At 41.4% G+C, this 27,673-nt stretch overlaps 2 protein-coding genes across 2 annotated transcripts in view; both read right to left on the reverse strand.

Moving 5' to 3' along the window:
• znf609b (zinc finger protein 609b) overlaps nucleotides 1–3,374 on the reverse strand; it is a 65,728-nt gene extending 62,354 nt beyond the window's left edge. Inside the window, exon 1 of the mRNA XM_028401465.1 lies at nucleotides 2,904–3,374. The gene's annotated coding sequence lies outside the window, so the exon portion shown is untranslated. The remainder of the gene's footprint in view (nucleotides 1–2,903) is intronic.
• Nucleotides 3,375–12,488: 9,114 nt separating this feature from the next.
• The window catches only part of trip4 (thyroid hormone receptor interactor 4), a 70,411-nt gene continuing 55,226 nt past the window's right edge, over nucleotides 12,489–27,673 (reverse strand). Inside the window, exon 13 of the mRNA XM_028402514.1 lies at nucleotides 12,489–12,775. Within this exon, the coding sequence (XP_028258315.1) occupies nucleotides 12,711–12,775 (65 nt within the window). The 3' untranslated portion in view covers nucleotides 12,489–12,710. The remainder of the gene's footprint in view (nucleotides 12,776–27,673) is intronic.

Below are 27,673 nucleotides of genomic sequence, written 5' to 3' on the forward strand. Positions count from 1 at the left end.
TACAGTGATTAGAACAAATTACTACTACAAAAAACAGATAAGAGGAAGTGTCTTTGAAAGAGCAGTTGGCTGTACTGCAGCAGGTCACTGCCTCACAGAGAAAATGTTGAATTTTCTTCACTAGATGAGACAAAAAAAAGAACACATTTGCTTTAAAAGAGCTTTGTTGTTATTATTGTCTGCATGGATTCAATTTTGTTGTAAACCCTCTGGGCCTAATATTGTTATATTTCCATCTTTTGTATTGCATTCAGTTTAAGGGGTAGAGGGGAAGGCTGGGGAGAGGACTAAGAATAAAGCTCTTTTCAAACATATAGGGTTGCTGCTGCCAAACTATAGTCACTCAGATGACACAGAAACAGTTTTATTTGGCTAGCTGAGCAAATTATTGCAACTGATATGCAGCATACTTTGTTGGCAAGCTCTCACTATTATATTTCATGTTCCTGTATGTGCATGTGCTTGTTTTGTCTACCTGGCTGCTTCCTGTATGTCACTTGGAATCATGACTGACATCTGCCTGCTCAGGCTATGATGGCTGCATACCAACCTTTCACTTTGAGCAACAGTAATGTCTACTGGCCTCTCTGGCAGAGCTGTACACAAATTAATTCCAACATTTTGCATGGGTTTTATCCAATCAGACAATGTACTAACCAGATATTTAAAGTAACTACACCATTTGCCAAGAATGCTTAAACCTCTTAGGACACAAAATCGTTTCACAGCCAAACGTTCAAAGTCATTTGACTCATGATGATTTCAATCGCACAGTATTGAAGGCCAGCGATAATGAATATTACTAACCAACTTGTGCCTGCATTATGCTTACCTATAGAGTGATATAAGGGTTTGGATTTGTCAGGGCTCGGTGCTGTAGGCATAATGGTAGTTCGACAAATCTGTACTGCGACTGTCACACAAATCTGTATATCTGCAAAAACCTAATATTGGCATGTATAACAGCTAAGCCTGGCCAGTTCATCAATCATCCTTTAGTACACTAAGAGCCCCCTAAAATATGTTCCCATGAGATAATGGTGAAGCCACGGAAGACCTTGAGTGAAGCACTGTAAACGCTCCACAGCGGTGAGAAACATGCTAGGTAAATGACAAATATAATCAATCAATCCTAAACACTGAGCACCACAAGCAAGACTGTGCAAACCCCATGACAAGTTTATGTTTTCAGGATGTTTGCACAATAACAATGAAAGATAAATCTCACTTTTCACCATCTCTTCCCCATGAACCACTTACTGTCAATGAAAATATAGCAAACTAACATTTATAAAAGCCATAATGTACAATTTTCAACAAGTTTAACACACACTGTCTCTAAGTTTTGTCACTAAACACAAATACAAATCATGAAATTTATACTAACGGGCCCGAGGAAGCTGAACATCCTACACAATAGCTTGACAAGAAACCTAGCAACAAATTGGAAACATGGATCCCAACCACTGTGATTGGTCAGGTTGGTAGCATTTGATCTTCCCCCACCTATACTGAGCATTTGTTGTGATTGGAGACAATAACACACAATAAATCATCAAATCCTGCCAACATCAGAAAATCTTTTTTCTTGGTTACGCATCTCAGTGGCTGGACAGGAACCAAATATTAACCATCCTTCAGCTTCGGTTCTTCTACACACCATCTTCTTTGAAAACATCCTTTTTCTATTTTGTAGTAGTTTCAGTAAAAGTAACATTTGTTAGCATCATCTTCAACACGGTTGAAAAAAAAGTTGTACCATACACTGCCTCTTTTATTCCACCTTTGCTAACCGTTTGTCTGTTCGCAACATTACAACAAAGCCAACACACTGGCAGTGCACGACTCTACGTGCTTTCTATGAAAAGCCGGCTAGTCCTTTAACATGGCGGCCTCCATTACTACCGCTGATGCCAACAGAGGCACAACAAAATGTTTCACAGAGGAAAGGCTGGCGTATTAAATAAGCCACAAACCTGCGATTAACAAAAAAAGGCTATGGACACCACAGCGCCAACTGGTGTTTTGGTGGTGAAATGAAACTTTTGCGTACATTTATGTACGAATCCGAGTATGGAGGAAGCTAGGTAGGCTACATGGTAGAGTGAAGGGTTGGCAATAATAACTGTGGTGACTAGGTTTTCTAAGATGGAACAACACAAACAATACGAATCAAGCAAGAAATTACTTCCATTTATCATGTTCTGTTAGCTTCTGACCTTTATTTGACCACTGTCCACCATTTTGAGAGATTTTGAAAGATGATATAAAGTGTGAAACTGTTCACACTGTTCTCACAGTGACACCAGAGGTAAAAAAAAAAAATGTTCTAATATACTGCTGAAGCACCAGGACTGACAGATAAATCATTTTCAAGCTTTTCTTGAGGACCCCCCCCCCCCCTCTCTGACCCTGGTGGACCCCCTGGGGTCCCCGGTACCCAGCTTGAGAAACACTATAGCACTCCACTGGTGTTATGTGCAGCTTTAACCATTTCCTGCTTACACGATTTGTTTCCCAAACTATTAACATTGAACAGCAGAATAAATGGCGCCGGCAGGTTAAGTGTTTTATACACGCGATAGAACTGCTGGTGACCGTCACTATAGCGTGCTATAAATGTTTAGCCATTAAGTTCACACGTTAGCCGAAGAGGCTAACAGTTAGCTCGCTGTAATGACCTAATGTGACTGTAACGTTAGCTTAGCTGGCAGACTGAAACAATGAGCTCAGAGTGCAGTCAGCCTTGGCTAGCTTGCTTGCTTGCTGCATGCTGTGTTGAGCTACACGGAGTGAAGCTAGCTTACCCGCTTTGCACGCAAGGCTAACGTTAAATGGCTAACGAGTCGAAGCACTACCAACAATAAGAGGAGGGAAAAAATGAGATAAATGTACTAACTTACCGACTTAGCTAGATACTCCTATTCCAAAGCGTAGTCTGCCCATGGTGGCGTTCGCTCCATTAAAAAAAAAAAAAAAAAAAACAAGTCAGGCTGATGAGATTTTGATTACAATAAAAACCTCTTAGAAAATCTGAAGCACCAGTGAGCTGTGGCAGCGCACTCCCCAAGACATCCAACACAAGAGAGGAGGGGAGGCCAGCGATTCACTGGACTTCTGCCATCACACTTCGAGATACCGTCCACAGCGAAAACAGCCGAGTCCCGAGCGCATTCTCAGCGGTGCGAGCCCGACACAAGTCCGCTCCTCTTTTCGTGACCTTCCACCAATTAATCCCACCGCGAGTAGCTTTCCATCCAGGTTAATTCCTCCGTAATTCACCGTTTCTGGATGAGCGCCGTGCTGGTTCTTCGTGTGGGAACTGATACAATGTAGCCAACCAGCAGCAGCAGCAGCAGCGGGAGCGCGCAGGAAATCCAGGACAAGGCCGGTTCCTCTCGGATTGAACTGTCACACGCTGTGGAGCCCAGAGTTTAAAAAAAAAAAACAAAACCCGGAACTGGATCCGCCGCACTGAATGGACTGTGAGTTACTAATGTGTTTGTTTTCATCGAGGAATATCCACCAGCGAGTCCAGCTGCTATGAAAATGAAATACAGCTGGTGGACAGACGCAGGGACAGCCAAGATTTGAGAAATGCTGAGGTCATAAGTTCAACTCCCCTCCACTCCCAACCTAAAAACTCAGATTTGTTTTCAAATTTCATTGGCAGTCCTGTGTAATATCAAATTATAATAGGAAAATCCAAAGTATCCTATATATAAAATATCTGGCTTTTTTTTTATTAGACAGAGGCACAATCCAATAATAATAAAATAAATGTGAGATATGTAATGGTATAAAACAATGGGTGCTAAGGTGGTTGTGACATCAGCATTAGATTTAAATATGAAATATTGATCTCATATAGCCTGTCTCTTAAATATTAAACATTTTAATGCATCTAAACATACAATAAAAACAGAGCGGGAGCTAGCCGGCTAGCTATACTGGTGCAAAGTAAACAAAGGATCCCAGATGGCTGCAGTTGAAGGACACATCATCATCTTTCTTAAATCCAGGGACAATTTCACAGCACTCATCAAGATGCCACCAAACATTAGGTAAATAAAAGGCATTGAAGGAGGTACTTTTTTTATTCTGTTACATTTTATGTTCTCTAAATGAGTATAAGGTGAATTCGGAAACATTGAGTGGGTGGCTACGATCCATGCTAAAAAAACCTGTGAAGTGTTGTTACAAAGAGATCATGGTACTGAACCTGACGGCATCTTCTCTTTCCTGGTGATTTGTGAGGCAGCATCAAAGAAGAAGAAGAAAAAGAGAGAGGGAAAGAGTCATGACAGCTAAGGCTGTTTCAGGCAAACACATCAAAACAATTATACTGCAACACTTTTTTATAAACTCTGTTCCCTTTATTTGAGCTATTATCCATCATACTGTTACACACAATCAAACTAAAATGTAGTTTCTAACTGCAAATGATCACAAACCAGTGAGTGACCAGGGAGAGTTAGCCAAACATGCTGTGACCTACTTTGCAGCTGATTTATTACAGATGAAGTGTTATTTATTGGCGCTTCGGCACTTTTTCACCATTAAATACAAAACATGCTTTTACAGTCAAATGTCTCATATGTTAGGAAATATTGACAATACCTTGTGAAACAATATGCTAGTTAGAGAACTGCACATGGATACTATGCAGTGTCATGAAGCATGGAGCCTGTTGTTTTGTTCACACTACAAAATGTGTGTTTATTTCCCAACAGTGTGACTATTTCTCAGGTCTGTATGGACACACAAGTCCTGTTTTTTTATTCTTTTTTGACTCAGGCTTAAGTCCCTCTCAGGATCTGGTCCTAACTAAGATAAGCGTATCTGATTGGATGATTATAAATACATGTCTCACAATAGGCTCACAGGTTTACAGTTAAACATGCACTTAATATGAGGGTTTTGGTCCTGCGCCTTTCACCAGTGGTTGAACGCTCCACCTCATGAATGAAAGAGCTTATCTGCTGCAATGATAAAGGAAGTGTTATGCAGAAGGAGGGTAAACACACCAGCCAGAGGGATTTGTCACAACCTGGCAACCCAAAGGTTGCTCCTATCCAGTGGCTCATGCACACTCACACAGGCTTTTTAGTTACAACTTATATAAGGCAGTCTGTTATAAACACCTCATGATGCATGTAATTGCATTTAGTTTAGCCAACAGGAACCAAATGTGCATCAAATGCGCAGCTCGCTGGATGTCGACACTTTTAAATCTGTTAATACACAAAAGAAATCAATGCCGAGGTCAGAACACCGTCTTCACGCTCGAGGCAAATTGGACATGTTACCTTTGCGACTGCCTGAGCCATGCTCTAATTTTACTGAAGTGAATCCATTAACAAACAACCAAAGGGGAGTTTCTGAGAAAACACTGAGCGGGGGGAGATGGGAAAAAAATAAAATACTACAAAGATATGTCACTATTCCAACTCTCGCAGCTCCACGGATAACCTTTTATGTTTACCAGCTTCAAACACCATGAAGGCTTTAAGTCGTTGTCCCGCTCAGTGCTGGTTTCCCAGGCAACAAGAATATGATAATGTTGCCTTTGACATGACAGAAGGAATCATCTCGCTAACAAACAGAGACAACAGGCACAGGGAGGGCTCATGGAGAGGCAGGGGAGGGGGCTGAATTAATGGACTCATTTTCACACAGAGGGGAAACGCAGCAGCAGCAGCCACTCACCATCCTCCATCTTCCTCTACTGCCTCCCATGCATTCCTGCTGGCAGGCACACTCGTGCCTTCCCAGGGGAACAGCCAGCCTCCATTGGAAAGCTAAATAACAGTCAGTGGCCGGTGGGGCGTGGGGTGGGGGGAGGCAGATTTCAGATGATGGCTGCCCTTCAAGGTTCCAAAGTGCTCTCACTGCTAAGCGCCACACCAACTCGAACCTGAAATGAACAAGCTGTGTGCACGCCATGTGTTTTCCATCAGTGAAAAAAAAAGGGGCTAATCAGGCAGCCATGTGGAATCAGAGAGTGGCTGGCTTGATTCATGTGATCATCTTTCCATTACTCTATAAAAGTAAACTGTAAAGCCCTGAAGCCCATTTAAAGGAGAGGTGCTTGTTCTCGAGCACATGTTTAAACACACGTTGTGTGTCTGACTGCACATTCACACAGAGCAGAAATCTGACCACATAACATGATAACATTTGATCGGTAAAGGTGTTGAAAACACTGTGTTGTGCTGCTATGACACTGAAACTGAGCAGATCATGTTGCAGCTAATAAACGTTACTGAGCAGTTTATACAAGGACAGTTAGGAATGAAATAAAAAAATGTTGCCACTCACTGAACTCCGTTCCTTATAAGCTGCTGCATCCTTCTAATGACACAGACATGTGGTCCTGGTGCACCACAGAAGTTGCACCGAGAGCTGCTGAATGACGTGCTGCTCCTGACGCCTAACCACCACGACCACTGATGATAACAATTCAAATTTCAGATGGCTGGATTCTCTTTGAGGAAAAACCCAACAGTTAGCAGCATGCAATGAATCATGGGATTGGTTGGGTATAGCTAAGGACCACACCATTGACTCCTTGACTTTGAAATGTAATGACATTTCTGTTTGGGTGTGCATTACGTTATGATGTACCTATATACTGTAGTATCTGTGAATGCTCACATTCATCCAAGCCATAGTCATCTCCAAGAGTTTAAATCGAGGCAACTGGACTCAAGGATTGTTTTTTGAAGATCCTTTGAGGATAATAATGTCCAAATTCTTGACAGGGAGGACAGATGGTATGAAAGAGGAGTCAAAGAAGCCATCTATGTGAAATTAAAAATCCCCTCTATAAGGAGGAGGAAGGCTGAGGCATCAGCTCTCACCTATTCACAACTCTGTCCCTTCATCCCTTCCTAGCAGACTTCACTCCCATTCAAACTCTAACAATGGGCCATCAACTAGTCCTGCACAGGGCCCAGACACAGTTTCTGGTTGTTAACTGACCATTAACCAACTATAGGGATCATAGTCATGTGAGTTCCTGCAAGATCCACCCACAGAGGTCCTGAACACATAAAACTCAGATTCCCAACCAGAAAAGTAGCAGAACTGAAGAAGCCACTTGGGGGAGAAAACATCTTCAAAAAATAATCCTTGAGTCCAGTTGCCTCGATTTAAACTCTTGGAAATATATACTGTAGTGTTGACACAGAAATATTTTTTTTTCTCGTCTTCAGACTGTAAGGACCTCAAAGGGTGAATCCATGTCTCTGGCTCTGTCATCAGATTAGCCAGAATTGCATGACTACATTGTGAGACTAGGTCAGATTAACTGTTTTTCATCTATTAATCAGTAGAACAACAGCTGAGTGGCTCCATAGCTGTCAGCAGCATGGTATCACCTCAGAGCATGTTGAGTTGTTACTGCACATTCTGTAGGTTGGTGTGTTATGTGATGCTTTGCCCAGATTTTCTTCATATGTGTGAAGACCTTAGTGTAACTCTGCAGCTATAAAATTACTGCAACAACTTGTATAGACATGGACATATATGGATGTATATTTTGTGCGAGGTAGTGAATGTGGGGCGTTTTGTGATGGACAACGATGAGACGTGAGTTTGTTTTGCTTTTTTAACCCTAAGGGTTCGGCTGTCTGGTCACAGTTGTGCAAACATCAGTGAAGGGTCATCTGCCGTTAGTGCTTACTGGATGGGAGTCCTGGAGACAACAAGGAGAAGCCACTTTTCCTACCTGTAAGGTTGACCAAGAACCAAGAGTCAATCTAAATATGATCAAATGTCATATTTAAAGGTACTATGACTGAAATGTTGCACGCAGAGTCTAACTCTGGAGACTGACAGCTTGTAAAAGACGCATTCATTTCCCTTTTAGCACGTGATCTGTGTCCCTCCTCTGACAAAAATGAGATCAAGCGTGAAACATCTTTCACTGCCTGTTCTAAATTTGTATGAGACAACTTATTTGGGACAAACTTGGGTTTTGACCCAATTAGTCAAACAGAAATCATACCGCAGTCATGAGGCGTTTTGCAGAAGACATCTATGAATGTAAGGGACCCAGCAACAAAAGCTTTATTGTCAGTTTGATGATTTTTCAGAGTTTTTTGTCTCTACAACTCTCTTCATTTAACAGAATGAGAACACATTTGTAAGCCTGTGGCAGGAGCGTGTTTGCATTTATTGTCTATCATATAGCAATATGCAAATAGTTAATCCAGGGTAATCATGTTATGTATCTGTTACAGGAGCCTGGAAGGGACTCTTTTACATATTCAAGCTTGACAGAACACAATGTTCAGAGAGTTCTCCTTCCTGACAGAAGAGGCCTGGAAGACACACTGAACTGTCTGCAGCGTGGCATCACGCGAGTTAAAAAGCAACGAGAGGCTGGAAGACTTCCTGGTGGGAGGTTTCTGCTACTTCAATGTGAAGACCCAGGAGTGTCTTCAGTTTTTAGCAGCACTAGTAAAATCAGTGTGTGTTCCTGCTTCCTGCTTTGGAAAAATGGATGCGGCCATAATTTTAAATACCCCCGTGCTACGTTTGTGTTGCTACAGATACCACCTCATTCAGCAAGGTCAATAGGTCACGGACTAAATTGATCACTTATCAGTGGATCTTTGGAAATGGCTGCGAGTGAAAGCCATTTGTGATGGGAAATCCATTTTTAATTGAATTTATGCATCTGCTCTCTCCCTCTGAGAGCTCCTACAAATCAGCAGTCTTTTGTAAAATGTGTTCAATCTTCCTCCTCTGATCGCAGTCTTTGATAGATCTGATATTAACATTTACTGTTGCCTAAAGGGCAAACAGGTCTTCATGAACTGAGAATACATCCTAGATGTCTTTCTGCGTCTCACTCACTGGCCTTAAGGGAATATTAGTTTTTTAAAAGTTCATGTGTTTTCCCGCCTCACATGGGGCCCACCCCGGACCTCTGGGCTAACTAGAGTTGACGAACCATGACACACAACAGACATGGTAGGAATTCTTCTCTATTAGGCCTAATTCCTGAAGCAAGGATAGATACTCATGATGAGGAAAAGTAGTTTATTAACAGACCTTCCAAGACTGCAAACGATACTACTGCTTAGGTTGGGCAGAAGCAGCCAGTAAAGGTAACATAATCTGCAAGAATCTTTCTTGGAATGGAGGCCAAACAGGCTGTTGTGGTTGAAATGATAATGCAGAACCATACATTATACAATATGCCAATTGATGTGTTTTCAAAGTGCCATAAAATTGTTGTGAGAAAACAAAACAAACAAAAAAACATTAGCTGAATAGATGAACTGCTAGTATCCTTTTCCAGCCTGCGACAAAATTACCCTGTTAAATCAATACATAGCTCATTTAAGTACATGTAAGAATGTTTTATAAGTGTGTGTAAAACCTAGCTTAGCTTCAGTCTTTGTGCTAAACTATGCTAACAGGTTTCTGGCTCCAACTATACATTCATTCGTCTTAAAATAAGCATAAATGTTCCCAGAATCCTTTTTTTTATTTGATCTGAGGTTTGCTTCTGTGTTATTGTTGCATGTGTTGGAGAGTCCTGGGATGTTAGAGTGGAAAGGAGTCAGCATTGTAATGATTCCAGAGTGTGTAATTGCTGTCAAACTGTCTTAAATGAGCAAATATTGACAACATCCTTTCCTGAAAATGTCCTTTGTGCAGCCACCCCGACTCGACAGGCAGCGCTCTGTGACGGATTATGAGATGGATGAGCCATAAGCTGTTCCCAAGTTGTATTGTTCCCCAGCCTGCCACCATCTCTTCTACAGTGCTCCAAAGCCTAATTCCTCTTCCAGGGCTGTGGGGAGATGGAGGGAGGGGGGGGATGGGACCCTCTGCCCTCAGACCAATCAGTCTCTCAGCGAGCACACAAAGGTCCTGCTGCTTCTACAACTGGAAACTTGGCTTGATGTTGAAGGGGTTATACTGTTGGACTGGAGTCAATTATATTTCATTTCACTCAGAAAATTCCGCTGGCATCTTTTTTTTTTCTCAGCCAAAGTGATGAATAAATACATTACTCCCTTTTTTAATGTCTAATTTAATTTTAAGCCTCTGCTAATTGGAAGAAAGTTGGATGATGACCGGGATTTTTGTTGGAGTTCCCGCTTGTGAAACAGGTGGTGCTCAAAATTGGATGGTGCCATGCCTGTTATATTGCTTCATCTACTCTGATTAGTTCCTCTCCCCTGTACACCAGCATCATTAACGGCGGGGTGGCTGCAGTGTGATGTAGCAGAAGAAGCTTCAGGCACTCGGAAAGGAAGCAGAAAAACAGACCTGATGGCAGGATGCGAAGGAAAATAATCACATTTTTAGAAGAATGCGCTTCTTTAATTTTGATAAATTCCGATATCTAGTGATGTGTAGAATTTAACAGTTGTTAGCAATATCTTTACTGAACTGTGTATTGCATAACGTACCTTATTTGCACTGACTGAAAGAGCTCTAGTTTTGTTTTATCTGCCCAAATAACACACTTCCAGTGTGTGTAACTTTTCTTGAGCTTGTCCCTACAATACCTCGGTCTGGCTTGGAAGTATCTTTTCTTTATCTGCAGGAGTTTTTCTCATTTTCAGTCTTGCTTTGTTCATATTTATGTCACATGGACATGTTTTTACACACAATTTTTATGCGTTACTGCCAAAGCAGATTAGCTTAGCTTAGCATAAAACAGGGAAATAGGAAGAATCTGCAAGTCTGGCATTGTTCAAAGATAACATTTGAAAGCATTTTAAGTACAGTTAGTTTGTTTAATCCATTTAAAAATCGAAATGTAAAACTTAGCTCTGCAAAATAACAACAAATAACCATGTTTACACTTCTCATCTAACTTTATCCCACAAAGCCAATAAGCATTTTAAAAAAAAAAAAAAAAAGATGATTTGCTGGTAGCTGTTTATGTGTCGCTACTCACTGTAGCTCAGACAACGAGGCTGTTTTACTATTTAAATGGATCACCTCGAGCATTTCCTCCACACAAGCACATCACATCATCTTTTGTGCATGAAAAACCAACAGCACATGATCTCATGGTGTTTATCCAAAGAGGCTTAGTAAAAACTGCATGTGCTCGATTGTTCACTGTGCTCTTGTTTATGTGAACTTGGATGTCTGCTCTCATCCGGAGAAATGCTCCTGATCTGGAAGACAGAAGAAAAGGCCACCCACAGGGCAAGTAGCTGTCATCGCAGATTCTCTGGGGGGTTTGAATTTAGTAAATTCTTAAGCAACCTCTCTCTCTAAAAAAAAAACACCTTCTATTGAGAAACTTTACAAAAGAGACCTCTCACATTCTCTGGGTGGGAGATTACTGGAAGGGCTGGTGCAATTATGCGTTCTCATGCTGAATGGAGTGGAGTACAGAGTTGCAGCTAATCTGCAACTCAAACAACAGTAAATCTAAGCTAATCAACAGTGAATTACAATGCTAGGCACAGGCTAAAACATAACAACTCAGGATGGGTGTGTGAGTGTGTGTTGATGTGTCCTGGTGATTCATGCCATGCTTTTCAAACCGTGGTGAAATACGCCCTCAGGCAAGAAAGAGCTTAGTCAAAAAGCAACTCAATGCATCTGAAAGGAAGGAAGAGACGTAGCAACGCAAGAAATGTGGAAACTTAAAATTCTATTATACATGGAAGGTATCAATCAGAGGCAGCACTTAATAATATAGATATCTCAGATCTACAAGTGTGTACTTGAATACAAGCACACAAGATGTTTAAAAAAATGATTTAAGGTGTTTAGAAGTTTAAATGAACTAGTCTGACTTGTATTCTTAATGTATAACCAAGTCAACTGAACCCTCTTCTCAAACATGCAGGCCAGATAGCTGCATGATGTTTCGACTGAAAATATCACCGTGTCCAAAGGGTTTTCCTCAGCATGGGCATGTCGCTACAGGCACAGCCGAGAAGATGAAATACTATCCATGAAATACCATCAGTGGTTTATATGGTGGCCAAGCCAGCTCCACACACTGTTATTTAGGAAAACACATGCAACATGTAGACACAACATAAAGGAAAGAACTGCGAGTAGTGCAAACAACAAGGACAATAGTAATGGCTGTGGCAGGGACAAGCCTTTTTGTTGGGTGGGTGGGCGGGTGGGTGTTGCATTTTTAGCATGCACTGACAAGTCATGATGTTTTCTCAAGAAATGCACCTAAAAACACTTGGTGGTATGGAATATGTTTGATTAGTCTGAACTGTGTGTTGTTGGGTGATTATGCTGTTGAGCCAGGATCAGCCAAAGCTCTCTGCACCCCCCCCCCCACCCCCCTGCTGTTCCAATGAAATGGTCTCATTGAAATGAATGAGAGGGCTGTGTTTTCTTCCTTTTTTTTTTTTTTTTCAAACACAGCACCATTGTTGGTCTAAATGTGGCCTTGGGTGTGAGACGGGCTATGACAGGCCTGCAACTAGCAGACTGAACTGACTGAAGACCAAAAAAAATGATGCAGACATTTGTCAATATGCTTTAAGCAACTTTTTATTCCATACTTTTAACCAATAATTCTTATGAAAAATGCTTACACAGAGCTGATTTTGATAATGTCAGCTATGGAAACTCCTGATAGAGGCTTTGATTAACCAGTGGAAAGAATGTGGCAAAACATTTCTAGAAAACATAAGCTGCCATGTTCCCATGTGATCAGATCGTGTTTTGCTGCCTGAGCTCTTCCTCCCACGTCAGTCTGCAGCTGATGGGACCAGCCCCTTCTTGGCACCCTGGTGGTAGTGACTCTCCAGCTTCCCTGTAAGAAAGAAAAAAAGGGGGTGAAAGGGAAGGGTGGGAGGAGAGAGAGGAAGGGATGAATCAAAACACCATCAAAGGGACAGAATGACCTTTCTGAGAGCTCAAGGCCTGCTGATTACAGGCGGCCTCGGGTAGATGCACAGAGACAGGCGAGAGAGCGAGACACAGAGAGATGATGAAGTAAAAGACCAATGAGACCTTTTATTTCACAGCAAGAAGAGATTAGATGGCAGCCTTTGTTGGCAGCAAAATAGGCTGTCTGTTAATTCAGTTATACAGTATAGATGTACATTCAGTACAATACAAAGCAACAGAGACCACACACACAACAGATGACAATATAGTGCATGTTGTCGATTAAAAAGACTACTGATAATACTGAGCTCAAAGCAAATGTAGCTAATTATTAGACAAGATGAACAAATGACACACAGCTATCATCACTGAATAAACACTGGATGGCATAGTGGTCAACACAACATGTTGTAACCTCACAGAGCAGCTGCAGATCTTTACCAAGCAGAGAGGGCCGAACTACTTCTTTCTCCTGTTACCTGCATTTCAGTCAATGTTTAGGTTAGATTTATGCACCAGCTATATGGTTAAGTTTAAGAAAAGATCATAGATCTAGTAAACCCAGGCCCCTTCACAACAATAAACATGGGTTAGACACTTTCCCCATCATTAACAAGGTTGGATAAAGTGGTGTTAATCTGAAGAAGACCTGATCTGCTCAAAAGTTGGCGAAATAAAAAAATGGCATCATCGGCAAAGAAAAGCATACAGCAATATCCAGGTGAAAAATAGATATTAGATATGAGTACAGAAAATAGTAGAGGTGCTAATACTGATTAGCTTACTTGACGAGAACCCATCAGTAACATAAGAAGGCTCTGCATTAGTATGTATTGAAGGACAGCAGGTACAATAAAACCACACCATGTTCCTTAACAGCTCTTCTATGGAACATTCTGCAACCTCACTAAACTTTCGAGAACTATTTATCTGCTTTTACTTTATATTTGTATGAAGAGGGTGCAATCAATTTATAGTTTAAAACACTAATTGATATAAAACATTCTACCATCTGTATTAGTGGAAAAGGGTTGGGATGATAAAAGTGGGCATTGTCAACATAAAGTTGCCTTTATCAAAAAACGTGACAAGCCCTATTTGTAGGTATAAAGGCACATAAGAGTAGGAAAAAGCAGTAGTCAGTAGTAGTCATTACTATGCATTGTCGAGTTCAATATAATCATTTGTCGGTGCTTTCCATTGATGCAACAACGCAGTGTTATTATCTGTTAGTGTCTGTTTGTCTGCTGAGAATGCAGCAGTTACAGAACTCAAAAGCTTCCATTGTTACTGTAATTTTCACTGTTATAATCTGTTGCTTGCAAATGCACGCGAACCTCAGATGAGAATGTTTACAAAGATGAAACAGCTGAGAATCTTGAGGGGATTTTACCAAGCTGCTATTTATATGAATGCTTGTAGCCATGGTGTGTAAACAAAACCCCTGCAGTCACTGTCCGGAGCTGACCTCCTGATCCACCATAACTGCAACCTTGCTCTGTCAAACAGAATTCCCAATATTGATCACATCTCAAATTCCTCCATTAGAGCTCAAACTATGCTCTGCTGCTCTGTCCTTTCCAGCACAGAACAACCTCTGCAGGGTTCCAATAACCCGCGTTGACCCCGGCCTTAACTGCAGAGCACATAATAACCCTGTGTTTCTCCGCCTCACACAAGCCTCCTGTTTGTCAAACTACGGCATTAGCTGGCTGTTTTCCCCATGGCTGAGGCGAGGGGGAAAAAATGATACGAGCGTGACAGGCAGGGGTGGTGGTTGTCACTTGTGCTTTCTTTTCATGTTGTCACGTTACGGCTGAACTCTGTGGGTAGTAGAAGCATAAACAAGGTGTTTAGGAGAAGTGCTGTTTGCTCACCCTTTCCAAGCCTGTCTGAATGGCTGTCAGTGTGTGTCTGTTCTGCCAGCAGTGAGTGCTGCTTAGGCGTGGAAACACCTCTGGAATTTTTGCGTGAACGCTGCCAAAAAGGTTATCCAAGATTACTTTAATGATACATTTGCAATAACAGACATGCATCATAAGTTAAAATGGGTTTTTTTTTAAAAAAACATTCAGCAGACAAGGTCTGAGAGCAGAGATCCACTGTAGCATGTATTTTAGGGGAAAATAAATATTAGATGTTAAGAGCCCAATAACTATATCATAAAATACTGAGATGGCAGCTGAACTCTGGAGAGTCAGTCAGAGTGGTGTTGTGCCAGCATAAGCAGACTTTTTTTTTTTCTCCCAGTGAAGAGTGCTAATGCTCCTCTAACTCGTTCAGCCCTTCCTTGCTTCCTTTGGGTGTTGTGCGAGTGAGAGATGGAATCAATATTGTGGAAAATTGGCTCTGGCACTTTTCCTTGTCATGACAGAGTGACATTTCTGTGAAATGTCGTGGATCAGCACATGTGAAAACAAAATGATTATATGAGTCAAAACAAGCACCGAGGGAATTAACATTTAGCAGTTGAACCACGCATGTTCCTCATTTATTCCACGTCAGCACAGTCAGTCCCACGGTGACGTATTCTTCAAGGACACGCCAAAGGTGCTGAAATTAAAATGCACTGTGTGCAAAGTCGTCTGGGTAGACGAGGTGCAATATCAAGGAGAAGCTAACAGTAATGTAAAGAAAAAAGAAAAAGTGATATCCAATTAAATTCAGAGTTTTTGACACTTAGATTGTCTTCCTTACAAAAAAATGAGCCATTAATGAATCCTTAACACCTGGGAGCTGCGCACATCATCTCCTGCAGCTGAGGTTGCCTATTCACATCTCCAGCAGACAAGGAGCAATATTAGCATTTATTAAAAATCATTAGCGCCTGCTGAAATTGAGTTCAGTATTAACTCTTTACCTCTATCAATTTAGTTTCCTATTGTTAATACGACAATAATGCTTATGGTCCATTTAAAAATCCTTATAGAACAAAAACTGGTGCATGTGTGTGTTTTTCAAAAATTCAGACACAGCAGAGAAGCGGTGATTATGTTACTGTGGTTACCACCAGCTTTTTATTTCAGTCTCAAGACAGACTACACAACAAGAGCCGTTGAACTCAACAGATGTGGGTGAATGGAGGTGCACCAGAAAACAGGCAGAAAACGAGCGTGTTATTTTATGTGTCACATTTCCATTGTTACCCATTGACGCTGGTGCTGAGGAACACCTACAACTACAATTATTGAAGTGTCACTTGATACACTAAAGACCAGGTGATCTTATTTGTGTTTTCCACTCAAATTAAGAAGTATACAGGGTTTTTTTAGATAGATATATTATGATGCAGTTTTGCAACCAACACTAGTAAATTCCACTAGTATTCCACCCTGAATGAATGACTGCTTGAACAGAAAGATCGATTTGTGGCAGAGGTCACCACTACATACCTATGCCTACTATAGAGTTATTTGCGCTAGCACTGAACACAAATTGTACCCTTTTAAACTGAAGATAAAATTCAGATCTTAGGATTGCTCTGAATTGCTGGAGAATCAGAGCAATTCAGAGCTTTGTATGCCTCTGTGTGTCAGCCTTTCACCATGGTAACAGCAGAGGAGACCTCAAAAACCACTCCAACTTTGAGAGCCTGGCTTGTGGAAATGTTTCGGAATTAGAAAATTCTAAATACAAGTTTGATAGAGCAGCAGCTAATGAGCGTTTTAAAATGGAGTCTGTAGCTTGAAATTTGTAGGAGGAGATACTTTTGGCAGATGCCCCTCGTTGAAGGCTCCTCCATAGACTCCCATGTTAAAAATGACACAGAAATTGCCTAATATTTGAAAAACTATAATTTTTTGAAAAAGACTTGAAGTTGACCCGGAATGTCCTCTGTGAGATGAACATTTTGATAGTTAAATGGCTGAAATCGGTCGATGTATGCTGAAGATACGCTGCGCCAAAAAAACATACGGTAGAATAAAAAAGAAGAAGAAAGAGGGTGAAGAACAATATGACTAGCAATGGCAATCAAACTAATTACCACTAATCCTTAAGGAGCTATTTGATCACTACAGCGCAAGATCCTTTGCTACAGATTTGTTAACCTCAAAACAAGATGATTGCCATAACAACCACTACAAAATAGTTTGTTTGACATCTCTAGACACCACTATCAGTCTAGGTTGTGATGTCATAGTGTTCAGCATGTGATGTCATAGTGAACATTGTGTCTTAGTGATATCAAAACAAACCTAGACAATAATTGGAGCTCTCCTGCAACATTCCGTCATTGCTTGGATCTGTACCGATCAAGTTTCTTAGAAGTTTTTGAGGCTTTTTGAAGCACAGTAGTATTATTGCTTTATCCTTTGTACAATCTTTGGAGCATAAATGGACGGACATGGAGATGAAGGCCAAACACGCAATCAACATGAACCTCATAGAGGTAAATATCTTTATAAAGGCCAAAAACAGGATTACTTGAATTTAGTCAAATTGGGAAACAGTTCTGATAGTGGCAAAGATACTGAAGAAGAACTCTGTGAGGTAGATGTGTGTCAGCAGGACAGACAAGCGGACGCCCTGCCTCAAGCCCACAGGCTTGAGAACACTGCTGACACCACAAGCAGCAGCCTTAAAGATGTATTTGAAGATGCTCTTTGTGACCAAAGGGACGATGACCCCCTGGGAGGATGGCCAATGTGGTACTGGCTTGGACAGGTAGATGTGTGTCAGCAGGCCAGAGCAGAGGAAGGTCAACCCGAGAAGTCCACTCTGCAGAGGACGTTGAGGTGCAATTGTGACCCCCTGGAAGGATGCTCAACGTGGTACTGGCCTGGACAGGTAGATGTGTGTCAGCAGGCCAGAGCAGAGAAAGGTCAACCCAAGAAGTCCACTCTGCAGAGGACGTTGAGATGCAATTGTGGGAATATACCTGAAAAGTCATCTGTCAAGTCATGCAGTGATAGAGAAAATAAGGGTTTTAGCACAAATAAAACCAAAAAGACACTGCTGGTGACTATTAAAAGTGTCTTTTCCAGGAACAGTCCTGGAAATAAACACAAAAAAACTAGACCTGAAGATAAACCAAACAGATCTAGTACTGGACATCAACCCAACAAGGTTGGCTCTGGAGATGAAGCCAACAAGGCTAGTCCTGGAGATAAACCAAAGGCTAGTCCTGGAGATAAAGCCAACAAGGTTGGCACTGGAGTTAAATCCAACAAGACCACTTCTGAAACAAATGAAGTCAAATCAGGTTGTGGAGAAAACACAACTTTGACTACAGTTAAATGCAGAAGAGCAACATTAAAGAGGATTAGGAACTTCTTCTCCAGGAATAAAGTACATGGTCCTGGAGATAAAGCCAACAAGGGTGGTCCTGGACATCAACCCAACAAGGTTAGTCCTGGAGATAAACCAAAGGCTAGTCCTGGAGAAAAGGCCAACAAGGTTAGTCCTGGAGATAAAGCTAACAAGGGTGGTCCTGGACATCGACCCAACAAGGGTGGTCCTGGACATCGACCCAACAAGGTTAGTCCTGGAGATAAAGCCAACAAGGTTGGCACTGGAGTCAAATCCAACAAGACCACTTCTGAAACGAATAAAGTCAAGTCAGGTTGTGGAGAAGACATAACTTTGACCACAGTTAAATGCAGAAGAGCAACATTAAAGAGGATTAGGAACTTCTTCTCCAGGAATAAAGTACATGGTCCTGGAGATAAAGCCAACAAGGGTGGTCCTGGACATCAACCCAACAAGGTTAGTCCTGGAGATAAACCAAAGGCTAGTCCTGGAGAAAAGGCCAACAAGGTTAGTCCTGGAGATAAAGCTAACAAGGGTGGTCCTGGACATCGACCCAACAAGGTTAGTCCTGGAGATAAAGCCAACAAGGTTGGCACTGGAGTCAAATCCAACAAGACCACTTCTGAAACGAATAAAGTCAAGTCAGGTTGTGGAGAAGACATAACTTTGACCACAGTTAAATGCAGAAGAGCAACATTAAAGAGGATTAGGAACTTCTTCTCCAGGAATAAAGTACATGGTCCTGGAGATAAAGCCAACAAGGGTGGTCCTGGACATCAACCCAACAAGGTTAGTCCTGGAGATAAACCAAAGGCTAGTCCTGGAGAAAAGGCCAACAAGGTTAGTCCTGGAGATAAAGCTAACAAGGGTGGTCCTGGACATCGACCCAACAAGGGTGGTCCTGGACATCGACCCAACAAGGTTAGTCCTGGAGATAAAGCCAACAAAGCTGGTCCTGGAGATAAAGCTAACAAGGCTGGTCCTGGACATCAACCCAACAAGGCTGGTCTTGGTGATGAAGCCAACAAGATTGGTCCTGGACATCAACCCAACAAGGTTAGTCCTGGAGATAAAGCCAACAAGGTTGGCACTGGAGTCAAATCCAACAAGACCACTTCTGAAACGAATGAAGTCAAGTCAGGTTGTGGAGAAGACGTAACTTTGACTACAGTTAAATGCAGAAGAGCAACATTAAAGAGGATTAGGAACTTCTTCTCCAGGAATAAAGTACATGGACCTGGAGATAAAGCCAACAAAGCTGGTCCTGGAGATAAAGCTAACAAGGCTGGTCCTGGACATCAACCCAACAAGGCTGGTCTTGGTGATGAAGCCAACAAGGTTGGTCCTGGACATCGACCCAACAAGGTTAGTCCTGGAGATAAAGCCAACAAGGTTGGCACTGGAGTCAAATCCAACAAGACCACTTCTGAAACAAATGAAGTCAAGTCAGGTTGTGGAGAAGACGTAACTTTGACTACAGTTAAATGCAGAAGAGCCATTAAAGAGGATTAGGAACTTCTTCTCCAGGAATAAAGTACATGGTCCTGGAGATAAAGCCAAGTCGAGTCCTGGAGTCAAATCCAACAAGACCACTTCTGAAACGATATGTTAAATGTTAAAGGAGCACCCAAATGCAGGAAAAAGTTCTAAGTATAACAAAGGGTGAGATTTATTCAAATCGGGACTCGTACGCCGTGTCGGTGAGTGGGCATTATAGTTTTGGAATGTATTGTTTAAGTCAAAATGTTAGCCGTTAATAACTGGGTTTGTTTGTGTGTTTTATTGCAGGTTTACAACCTGAAAGTTCCTAATAGTTACTAAAAGTTTCTAAAAGTTTCTAATAGTTCAGCTGAAAGTTAGTTCAGCTAATAGTTCATGTAGTATGTGTGTCTGAATGAAATAAAGAGTGTGGAAACTACGAGTTGTGTCCTTCGTGCTTGTTCCAACAACCCGTCCAGAGGGGAGACTAACGAACAGTAAATCTGTACAACAAACAAAGAACAAAAATAAAACAAAGAAATAACAAACCTAACCATGAAACAGGAGGAAGTAAAGACACTGAGAACACAATGCTCCCAGTTGTGTCACTGGTTGGCAGTGAGGAGCGTGTGCCTATGAAGCTGTTATACAGATACAGGTGCCAGGCATTCATTCATTGTGGAGTCTGCATTCCCTTTTTCATCTGTAACAGAAACAGCAGATTGATTCATATACTGGGGATGGAGATGGGTCTGACACCTGTACCAAGGCTTTATATTGCGTGGTTGGTTTGTTGTTTGAAGCTAAAAATACAGGTAAATATACTGTAGAACCTTAGGCCTCACTTTATTGCCACTCCACAGCAGAGGAAATCCTCTCAGCTTTGTCATGTTAATCCTTTGAAGCATATTATTCTTGTGCTGTCCCTGCTGTGTGTGAGGCCAGTTCTCCTAAGCCATTCAGAAACATTTTTTAATTTGGAAAACTTATTTGGTCTGTAGTGACTATTTGTCAATAATATTTGAAACTTTAACTAAACAAAACCAATCAACTTAATCAAACAATCACTCCTGTGCACCGTGGGTATTTGGTTTACGCAGGCAGGACTCAATGTCCATTCTTAAAAAAATCATTTTTGATGGCAGGGTTATTTAGTCCGTGTTCAGGCAGACAACCAGACAAACTTTTTTCCCTGCTGCTGTCTCTCCTGTGCTGGTAAAAAAACATTTGCCCACCCAGGTCCATTCTGGTCTACCTGTGTCTAGTGCTTACCTAAATAACCTTGGTGCCCCTGAGTGACGCTAAATAGCAACAACAACTAGAAAACGGCAATCAAACTAATTATATTATTACTAATTATTATTATTAAATTATATTATTATTATAGCTATATAGTATAATCAGCTTCCTGATCCAGACCCAGTTTTATCAGTTTGAGATTGTGTTGTTGCTTCTTCTACCAGCTTCTGGACAGATGTCTGTAATTTGATTTCATCTTCTATTGATCCTGATTTTTCCCTTTGTTTGGAGAATGTACTGTTTGGCTTCATTACCTTTTCACTCACAAAGACTAATCAATATTACCTTATTAATCTTATTATTTTGTTATCTAAATGGTATATACACAAATGTCATTACACAAATCAAAACCTTTTTGTTCCATTTAGGAATGAGGCCAAACAATACATCAAAACTATAGAAAAATCCCATAATTTGAAAGCTATAAAGACTTTACGTTTATGTGCTCTATACAATATTTTTGTATAATTCTCATTGTAAAAATAATGTTTGTATATGTAACCCCCTGGCATTTACCAAGTGCATTAATGAGCTGAAGGAACACAACGTTTGTCTGTTAACCAGTTTGAGTCATGTGTGGCTGGAAAGTCAGCGCTTGTATTTTCTAGCTGCACCTACTGGTTTTAGGTGAGGATGTTTGTCGTTTTATGTATACAGTATATAAACAGTCACATTAGTGTAACACAGAGTCGCTGGTGTTACCTCAGTGCCTTCGAACAGCTGTAACCTCCCAGTTTATTGTGTGGGGATTTAAGCACAAGGCTGCTGTTTATTAGTAGGTCATCAGAGTTTGTCTGTCTTTACGAATGAAATTTGTATTATGGTGAAGCTTCCCTGTCATGATCTGAATGTGTATTATTACAAATTGTTGAACATATCGGTGACTTATTTAAAAATATATTTGCTGGAGGGTTATTTGTTGGAATCGCTTCTCAGTTTTAATGTTTAATAAACCAAGGATTCAACATAAAACACTGTGAGTAGCAGATGTGATGAGAAAAGCATGTAGATGCTTAGAGAACAATATAATGCTTCCTTTCTCTGCTGTTTGCAGCTTGTTGGTAATTTGCCTTTTTAGGCAAATTCCAAGTTTGATTTCAGCTGAACAATTGTTCTTCTATTCCATCCCTTTTTTTTACTGTGCAGAAGTAGGGATTTCTGGCCCCATTTGTACTTGGTGATAAATTTAAAATGTTCCTAAATTTTTATCTCAGGGACAAATTTTAAATGTATTTATTGAACAGGGTTATTTGTGTTGAATCATGTGAGGTTAGGAACAGCTAAGCCTTAGTTCTTTACATAGATGCTCTTCACAGGAAAGGTTAAAGAGGTGTGTGTCACTAGTTTGCATTTCCAGTTTGCTTAATGGGATAAAATTGGAAGACACAAGCTGTGCCCATGTTACTCTACTAGAATTATAGCTATTATATTATTATATAATGTAATAGTAATCATATATAGTATATATAGTGTACTATATAGTATATATTATAATATATACTAGGAAATGTTTGATTGCTGCAGCTGAAGCATTGCTTTGAATGCTGATGTGAAGGATTGCTCTGAATTGCTGGAGAATCAGAGCAATTCAGAGCTTTGTATGCCTCTGTGTGTCAGCCTTTCACCATGGTAACAGCAGAGGAGACCTCAAAAACCACTCCAACTTTGAGAGCCTGGCTTGTGGAAATGTTTCGGAATTAGAAAATTCTAAATACAAGTTTGATAGAGCAGCAGCTAATGAGCGTTTTAAAATGGAGTCTGTAGCTTGAAATTTGTAGGAGGAGATACTTTTGGCAGATGCCCCTCGTTGAAGGCTCCTCCATAGACTCCCATGTTAAAAATGACACAGAAATTGCCTAATATTTGAAAAACTATAATTTTTTGAAAAAGACTTGAAGTTGACCCGGAATGTCCTCTGTGAGATGAACATTTTGATAGTTGAATGGCTGAAATCGGTCGATGTATGCTGAAGATACGCTGCGCCAAAAAACATACGGTAGAATAAAAAAGAAGAAGAAAGAGGGTGAAGAACAATATGACTAGCAATGGCAATCAAACTAATTACCACTAATCCTTAAGGAGCTATTTGATCACTACAGCGCAAGATCCTTTGCTACAGATTTGTTAACCTCAAAACAAGATGGTTGCCATAACAACCACTACAAAATAGTTTGTTTGACATCTCTAGACACCACTATCAGTCTAGGTTGTGATGTCATAGTGTTCAGCATGTGATGTCATAGTGAACATTGTGTCTTAGTGATATCAAAACAAACATATACAAACAAACCTAATAATTGGAGCTCTCCTGCAACATTCCGTCATTGCTTGGATCTGTACCGATCAAGTTTCTTAGAAGTTTTTGAGGCTTTTTGAAGCACAGTAGTATTATTGCTTTATCCTTTGTACAATCTTTGGAGCATAAATGGACGGACATGGAGATGAAGGCCAAACACGCAATCAACATGAACCTCATAGAGGTAAATATCTTTATAAAGGCCAAAAACAGGATTACTTGAATTTAGTCAAATTGGGAAACAGTTCTGATAGTGGCAAAGATACTGAAGAAGAACTCTGTGAGGTAGATGTGTGTCAGCAGGACAGACAAGCGGACGCCCTGCCTCAAGCCCACAGGCTTGAGAACACTGCTGACACCACAAGCAGCAGCCTTAAAGATGTATTTGAAGATGCTCTTTGTGACCAAAGGGACGATGACCCCCTGGGAGGATGGCCAATGTGGTACTGGCTTGGACAGGTAGATGTGTGTCAGCAGGCCAGAGCAGAGGAAGGTCAACCCGAGAAGTCCACTCTGCAGAGGACGTTGAGGTGCAATTGTGACCCCCTGGAAGGATGCTCAACGTGGTACTGGCCTGGACAGGTAGATGTGTGTCAGCAGGCCAGAGCAGAGAAAGGTCAACCCAAGAAGTCCACTCTGCAGAGGACGTTGAGATGCAATTGTGGGAATATACCTGAAAAGTCATCTGTCAAGTCATGCAGTGATAGAGAAAATAAGGGTTTTAGCACAAATAAAACCAAAAAGACACTGCTGGTGACTATTAAAAGTGTCTTTTCCAGGAACAGTCCTGGAAATAAACACAAAAAAACTAGACCTGAAGATAAACCAAACAGATCTAGTACTGGACATCAACCCAACAAGGTTGGCTCTGGAGATGAAGCCAACAAGGCTAGTCCTGGAGATAAACCAAAGGCTAGTCCTGGAGATAAAGCCAACAAGGTTGGCACTGGAGTTAAATCCAACAAGACCACTTCTGAAACAAATGAAGTCAAATCAGGTTGTGGAGAAAACACAACTTTGACTACAGTTAAATGCAGAAGAGCAACATTAAAGAGGATTAGGAACTTCTTCTCCAGGAATAAAGTACATGGTCCTGGAGATAAAGCCAACAAGGGTGGTCCTGGACATCAACCCAACAAGGTTAGTCCTGGAGATAAACCAAAGGCTAGTCCTGGAGAAAAGGCCAACAAGGTTAGTCCTGGAGATAAAGCTAACAAGGGTGGTCCTGGACATCGACCCAACAAGGGTGGTCCTGGACATCGACCCAACAAGGTTAGTCCTGGAGATAAAGCCAACAAGGTTGGCACTGGAGTCAAATCCAACAAGACCACTTCTGAAACGAATAAAGTCAAGTCAGGTTGTGGAGAAGACATAACTTTGACCACAGTTAAATGCAGAAGAGCAACATTAAAGAGGATTAGGAACTTCTTCTCCAGGAATAAAGTACATGGTCCTGGAGATAAAGCCAACAAGGGTGGTCCTGGACATCAACCCAACAAGGTTAGTCCTGGAGATAAACCAAAGGCTAGTCCTGGAGAAAAGGCCAACAAGGTTAGTCCTGGAGATAAAGCTAACAAGGGTGGTCCTGGACATCGACCCAACAAGGTTAGTCCTGGAGATAAAGCCAACAAGGTTGGCACTGGAGTCAAATCCAACAAGACCACTTCTGAAACGAATAAAGTCAAGTCAGGTTGTGGAGAAGACATAACTTTGACCACAGTTAAATGCAGAAGAGCAACATTAAAGAGGATTAGGAACTTCTTCTCCAGGAATAAAGTACATGGTCCTGGAGATAAAGCCAACAAGGGTGGTCCTGGACATCAACCCAACAAGGTTAGTCCTGGAGATAAACCAAAGGCTAGTCCTGGAGAAAAGGCCAACAAGGTTAGTCCTGGAGATAAAGCTAACAAGGGTGGTCCTGGACATCGACCCAACAAGGGTGGTCCTGGACATCGACCCAACAAGGTTAGTCCTGGAGATAAAGCCAACAAAGCTGGTCCTGGAGATAAAGCTAACAAGGCTGGTCCTGGACATCAACCCAACAAGGCTGGTCTTGGTGATGAAGCCAACAAGATTGGTCCTGGACATCAACCCAACAAGGTTAGTCCTGGAGATAAAGCCAACAAGGTTGGCACTGGAGTCAAATCCAACAAGACCACTTCTGAAACGAATGAAGTCAAGTCAGGTTGTGGAGAAGACGTAACTTTGACTACAGTTAAATGCAGAAGAGCAACATTAAAGAGGATTAGGAACTTCTTCTCCAGGAATAAAGTACATGGACCTGGAGATAAAGCCAACAAAGCTGGTCCTGGAGATAAAGCTAACAAGGCTGGTCCTGGACATCAACCCAACAAGGCTGGTCTTGGTGATGAAGCCAACAAGGTTGGTCCTGGACATCGACCCAACAAGGTTAGTCCTGGAGATAAAGCCAACAAGGTTGGCACTGGAGTCAAATCCAACAAGACCACTTCTGAAACAAATGAAGTCAAGTCAGGTTGTGGAGAAGACGTAACTTTGACTACAGTTAAATGCAGAAGAGCCATTAAAGAGGATTAGGAACTTCTTCTCCAGGAATAAAGTACATGGTCCTGGAGATAAAGCCAAGTCGAGTCCTGGAGTCAAATCCAACAAGACCACTTCTGAAACGATATGTTAAATGTTAAAGGAGCACCCAAATGCAATAAAAAGTTCTAAGTATAACAAAGGGTGAGATTTATTCAAAAGCCGAGGACTAAATACAACACAAACTACATCAAAAGGCAAGAAACTAAGCTAAGACTGAGAAAGGACTACGATTGTAGGATTTTCCAGTAGAAAACGTTATTTCTTAATGTGGGTGTGGGACGTTTAAGGTACTGTGTTATGTGTTTGACTGTAATAGTTGTTCATGACTGTTGGATGTATACATGAATGACACAACTGCGGAGCATGCGCAGTTGTAGTGTAAGCTATAGCAACACACTACAAAGCAACAAGCGGTTTGTTTTATTATATCCGATTGCCCGTCGGGACTCGTACGCCGTGTCGGTGAGTGGGCATTATAGTTTTGGAATGTATTGTTTAAACATTTACAGGCAAACGTTTTTTTTTTTGTGATTACAGGCCAAAAACCTGAAAAAGGCTAACACTACTGAGCATGCTGTTTAAAGGAGTAACTGTTGAGACCCACTTGGGTTTTTTAATAAGGGTCACATTTTGAGAAGTACCCCTTAGGCATTTTTAACCTTATTAAAAAAAACATCCTTAAGCGAAACATAGGAAAATAATGAGGTTCTGCACAACTAGCCACTGACAACCAAGGACAACAACATGGAACACAGAAGTGGGGCCTCACAACAAGTCATACAGGGAAGTGGCTACAGCAGGGTTACATATTCCATGTGTGAAAACGACTTTTTGTTAATGGCTTTGGAGCTGCTGAGCTGTCGCATTTCAAAATAGGTGCTGCAGAGCCGAGAAAGCTGGAGGGAATGCAAGTAAAAACGGGGGGTTGGGAGTGGGGGTGCTGGTGAAGGAGTGGATGGAAAAAGCAGAGAGACAGCAAAAATGAGACAGAAGGGAGGAGGAGGAAGAGGGGGAGGAGGAGGAGAGGGGTGGTGGTGGTGGTGGTGTGGGGGATACAGATAGGAGGACAACAGGAGAGGTAGAGAGAGGGAGACACAGAAAGGCTGGCCCATCGATTGGCTGAGATAATTTCCCATTGATTGCTGCACTGTTTGGAGATTGCTAGAGAAAGGTTTATTGCCCACACGCTGCAGCTGGGGAGGAGGCTATAAAATAAGCACAGGTTGTCTGCAGAGGGCTGGCTCCATCACCAGAACCTGTAAAACACACTCCCAAACACACACACACTCCTACCTACACTACACTTGGATAGTCTCCTTACAAATTAACAAATATGACTGCATGCATATTATTCCCATTACACATAATGGCAGCGTACAGCTCACTGCATTGGAACAAACTCCTGCACAACCCCTTGAAAATCCAGGGGCAGCAGTGCAAAGAGTATTTATTATACTGAAATAGAGGTCCATTGACATCCTCCCTGACATCAATAACATGCAGGCCCGTCAGCTTCCGTGCAATAATAATCACAAGAATAATTGGCAGTCTTTCTGCGAGAGGAAATGCCAACACACTGAAAAATAAAAGAGGCGGAGTTTTGTTTATCTTTTTATTGCACACAGATCCCAGTGCACCTGAATAATAACAGCTATATGCATATACGCTCTAAGCACATGTTGACGTGCCCTCTGCATGCATCAGGAAATGACTCTGTGCCTACAAACGATGACACAGAACAGGAGGGTTAAAAAGTGGAGTAGCACCTGTTCTGTGATTGAATGTAACACTTTCAACACTATCTGTTATAATAATCCCCACTGGGCTCCCACAATAACCAATTCACAGTCTATCACAAGTAGACTGCCTGGAGAGTAAGAAGAAGTGCAGAATAAAAAGGGCTTTAACAAGCCTGAGCTAAATGGCAGGGTT

Source organism: Parambassis ranga, chromosome 3 (genome assembly GCF_900634625.1).
Source record: "Parambassis ranga chromosome 3, fParRan2.1, whole genome shotgun sequence".
NCBI lineage: Eukaryota > Metazoa > Chordata > Actinopteri > Ambassidae > Parambassis > Parambassis ranga.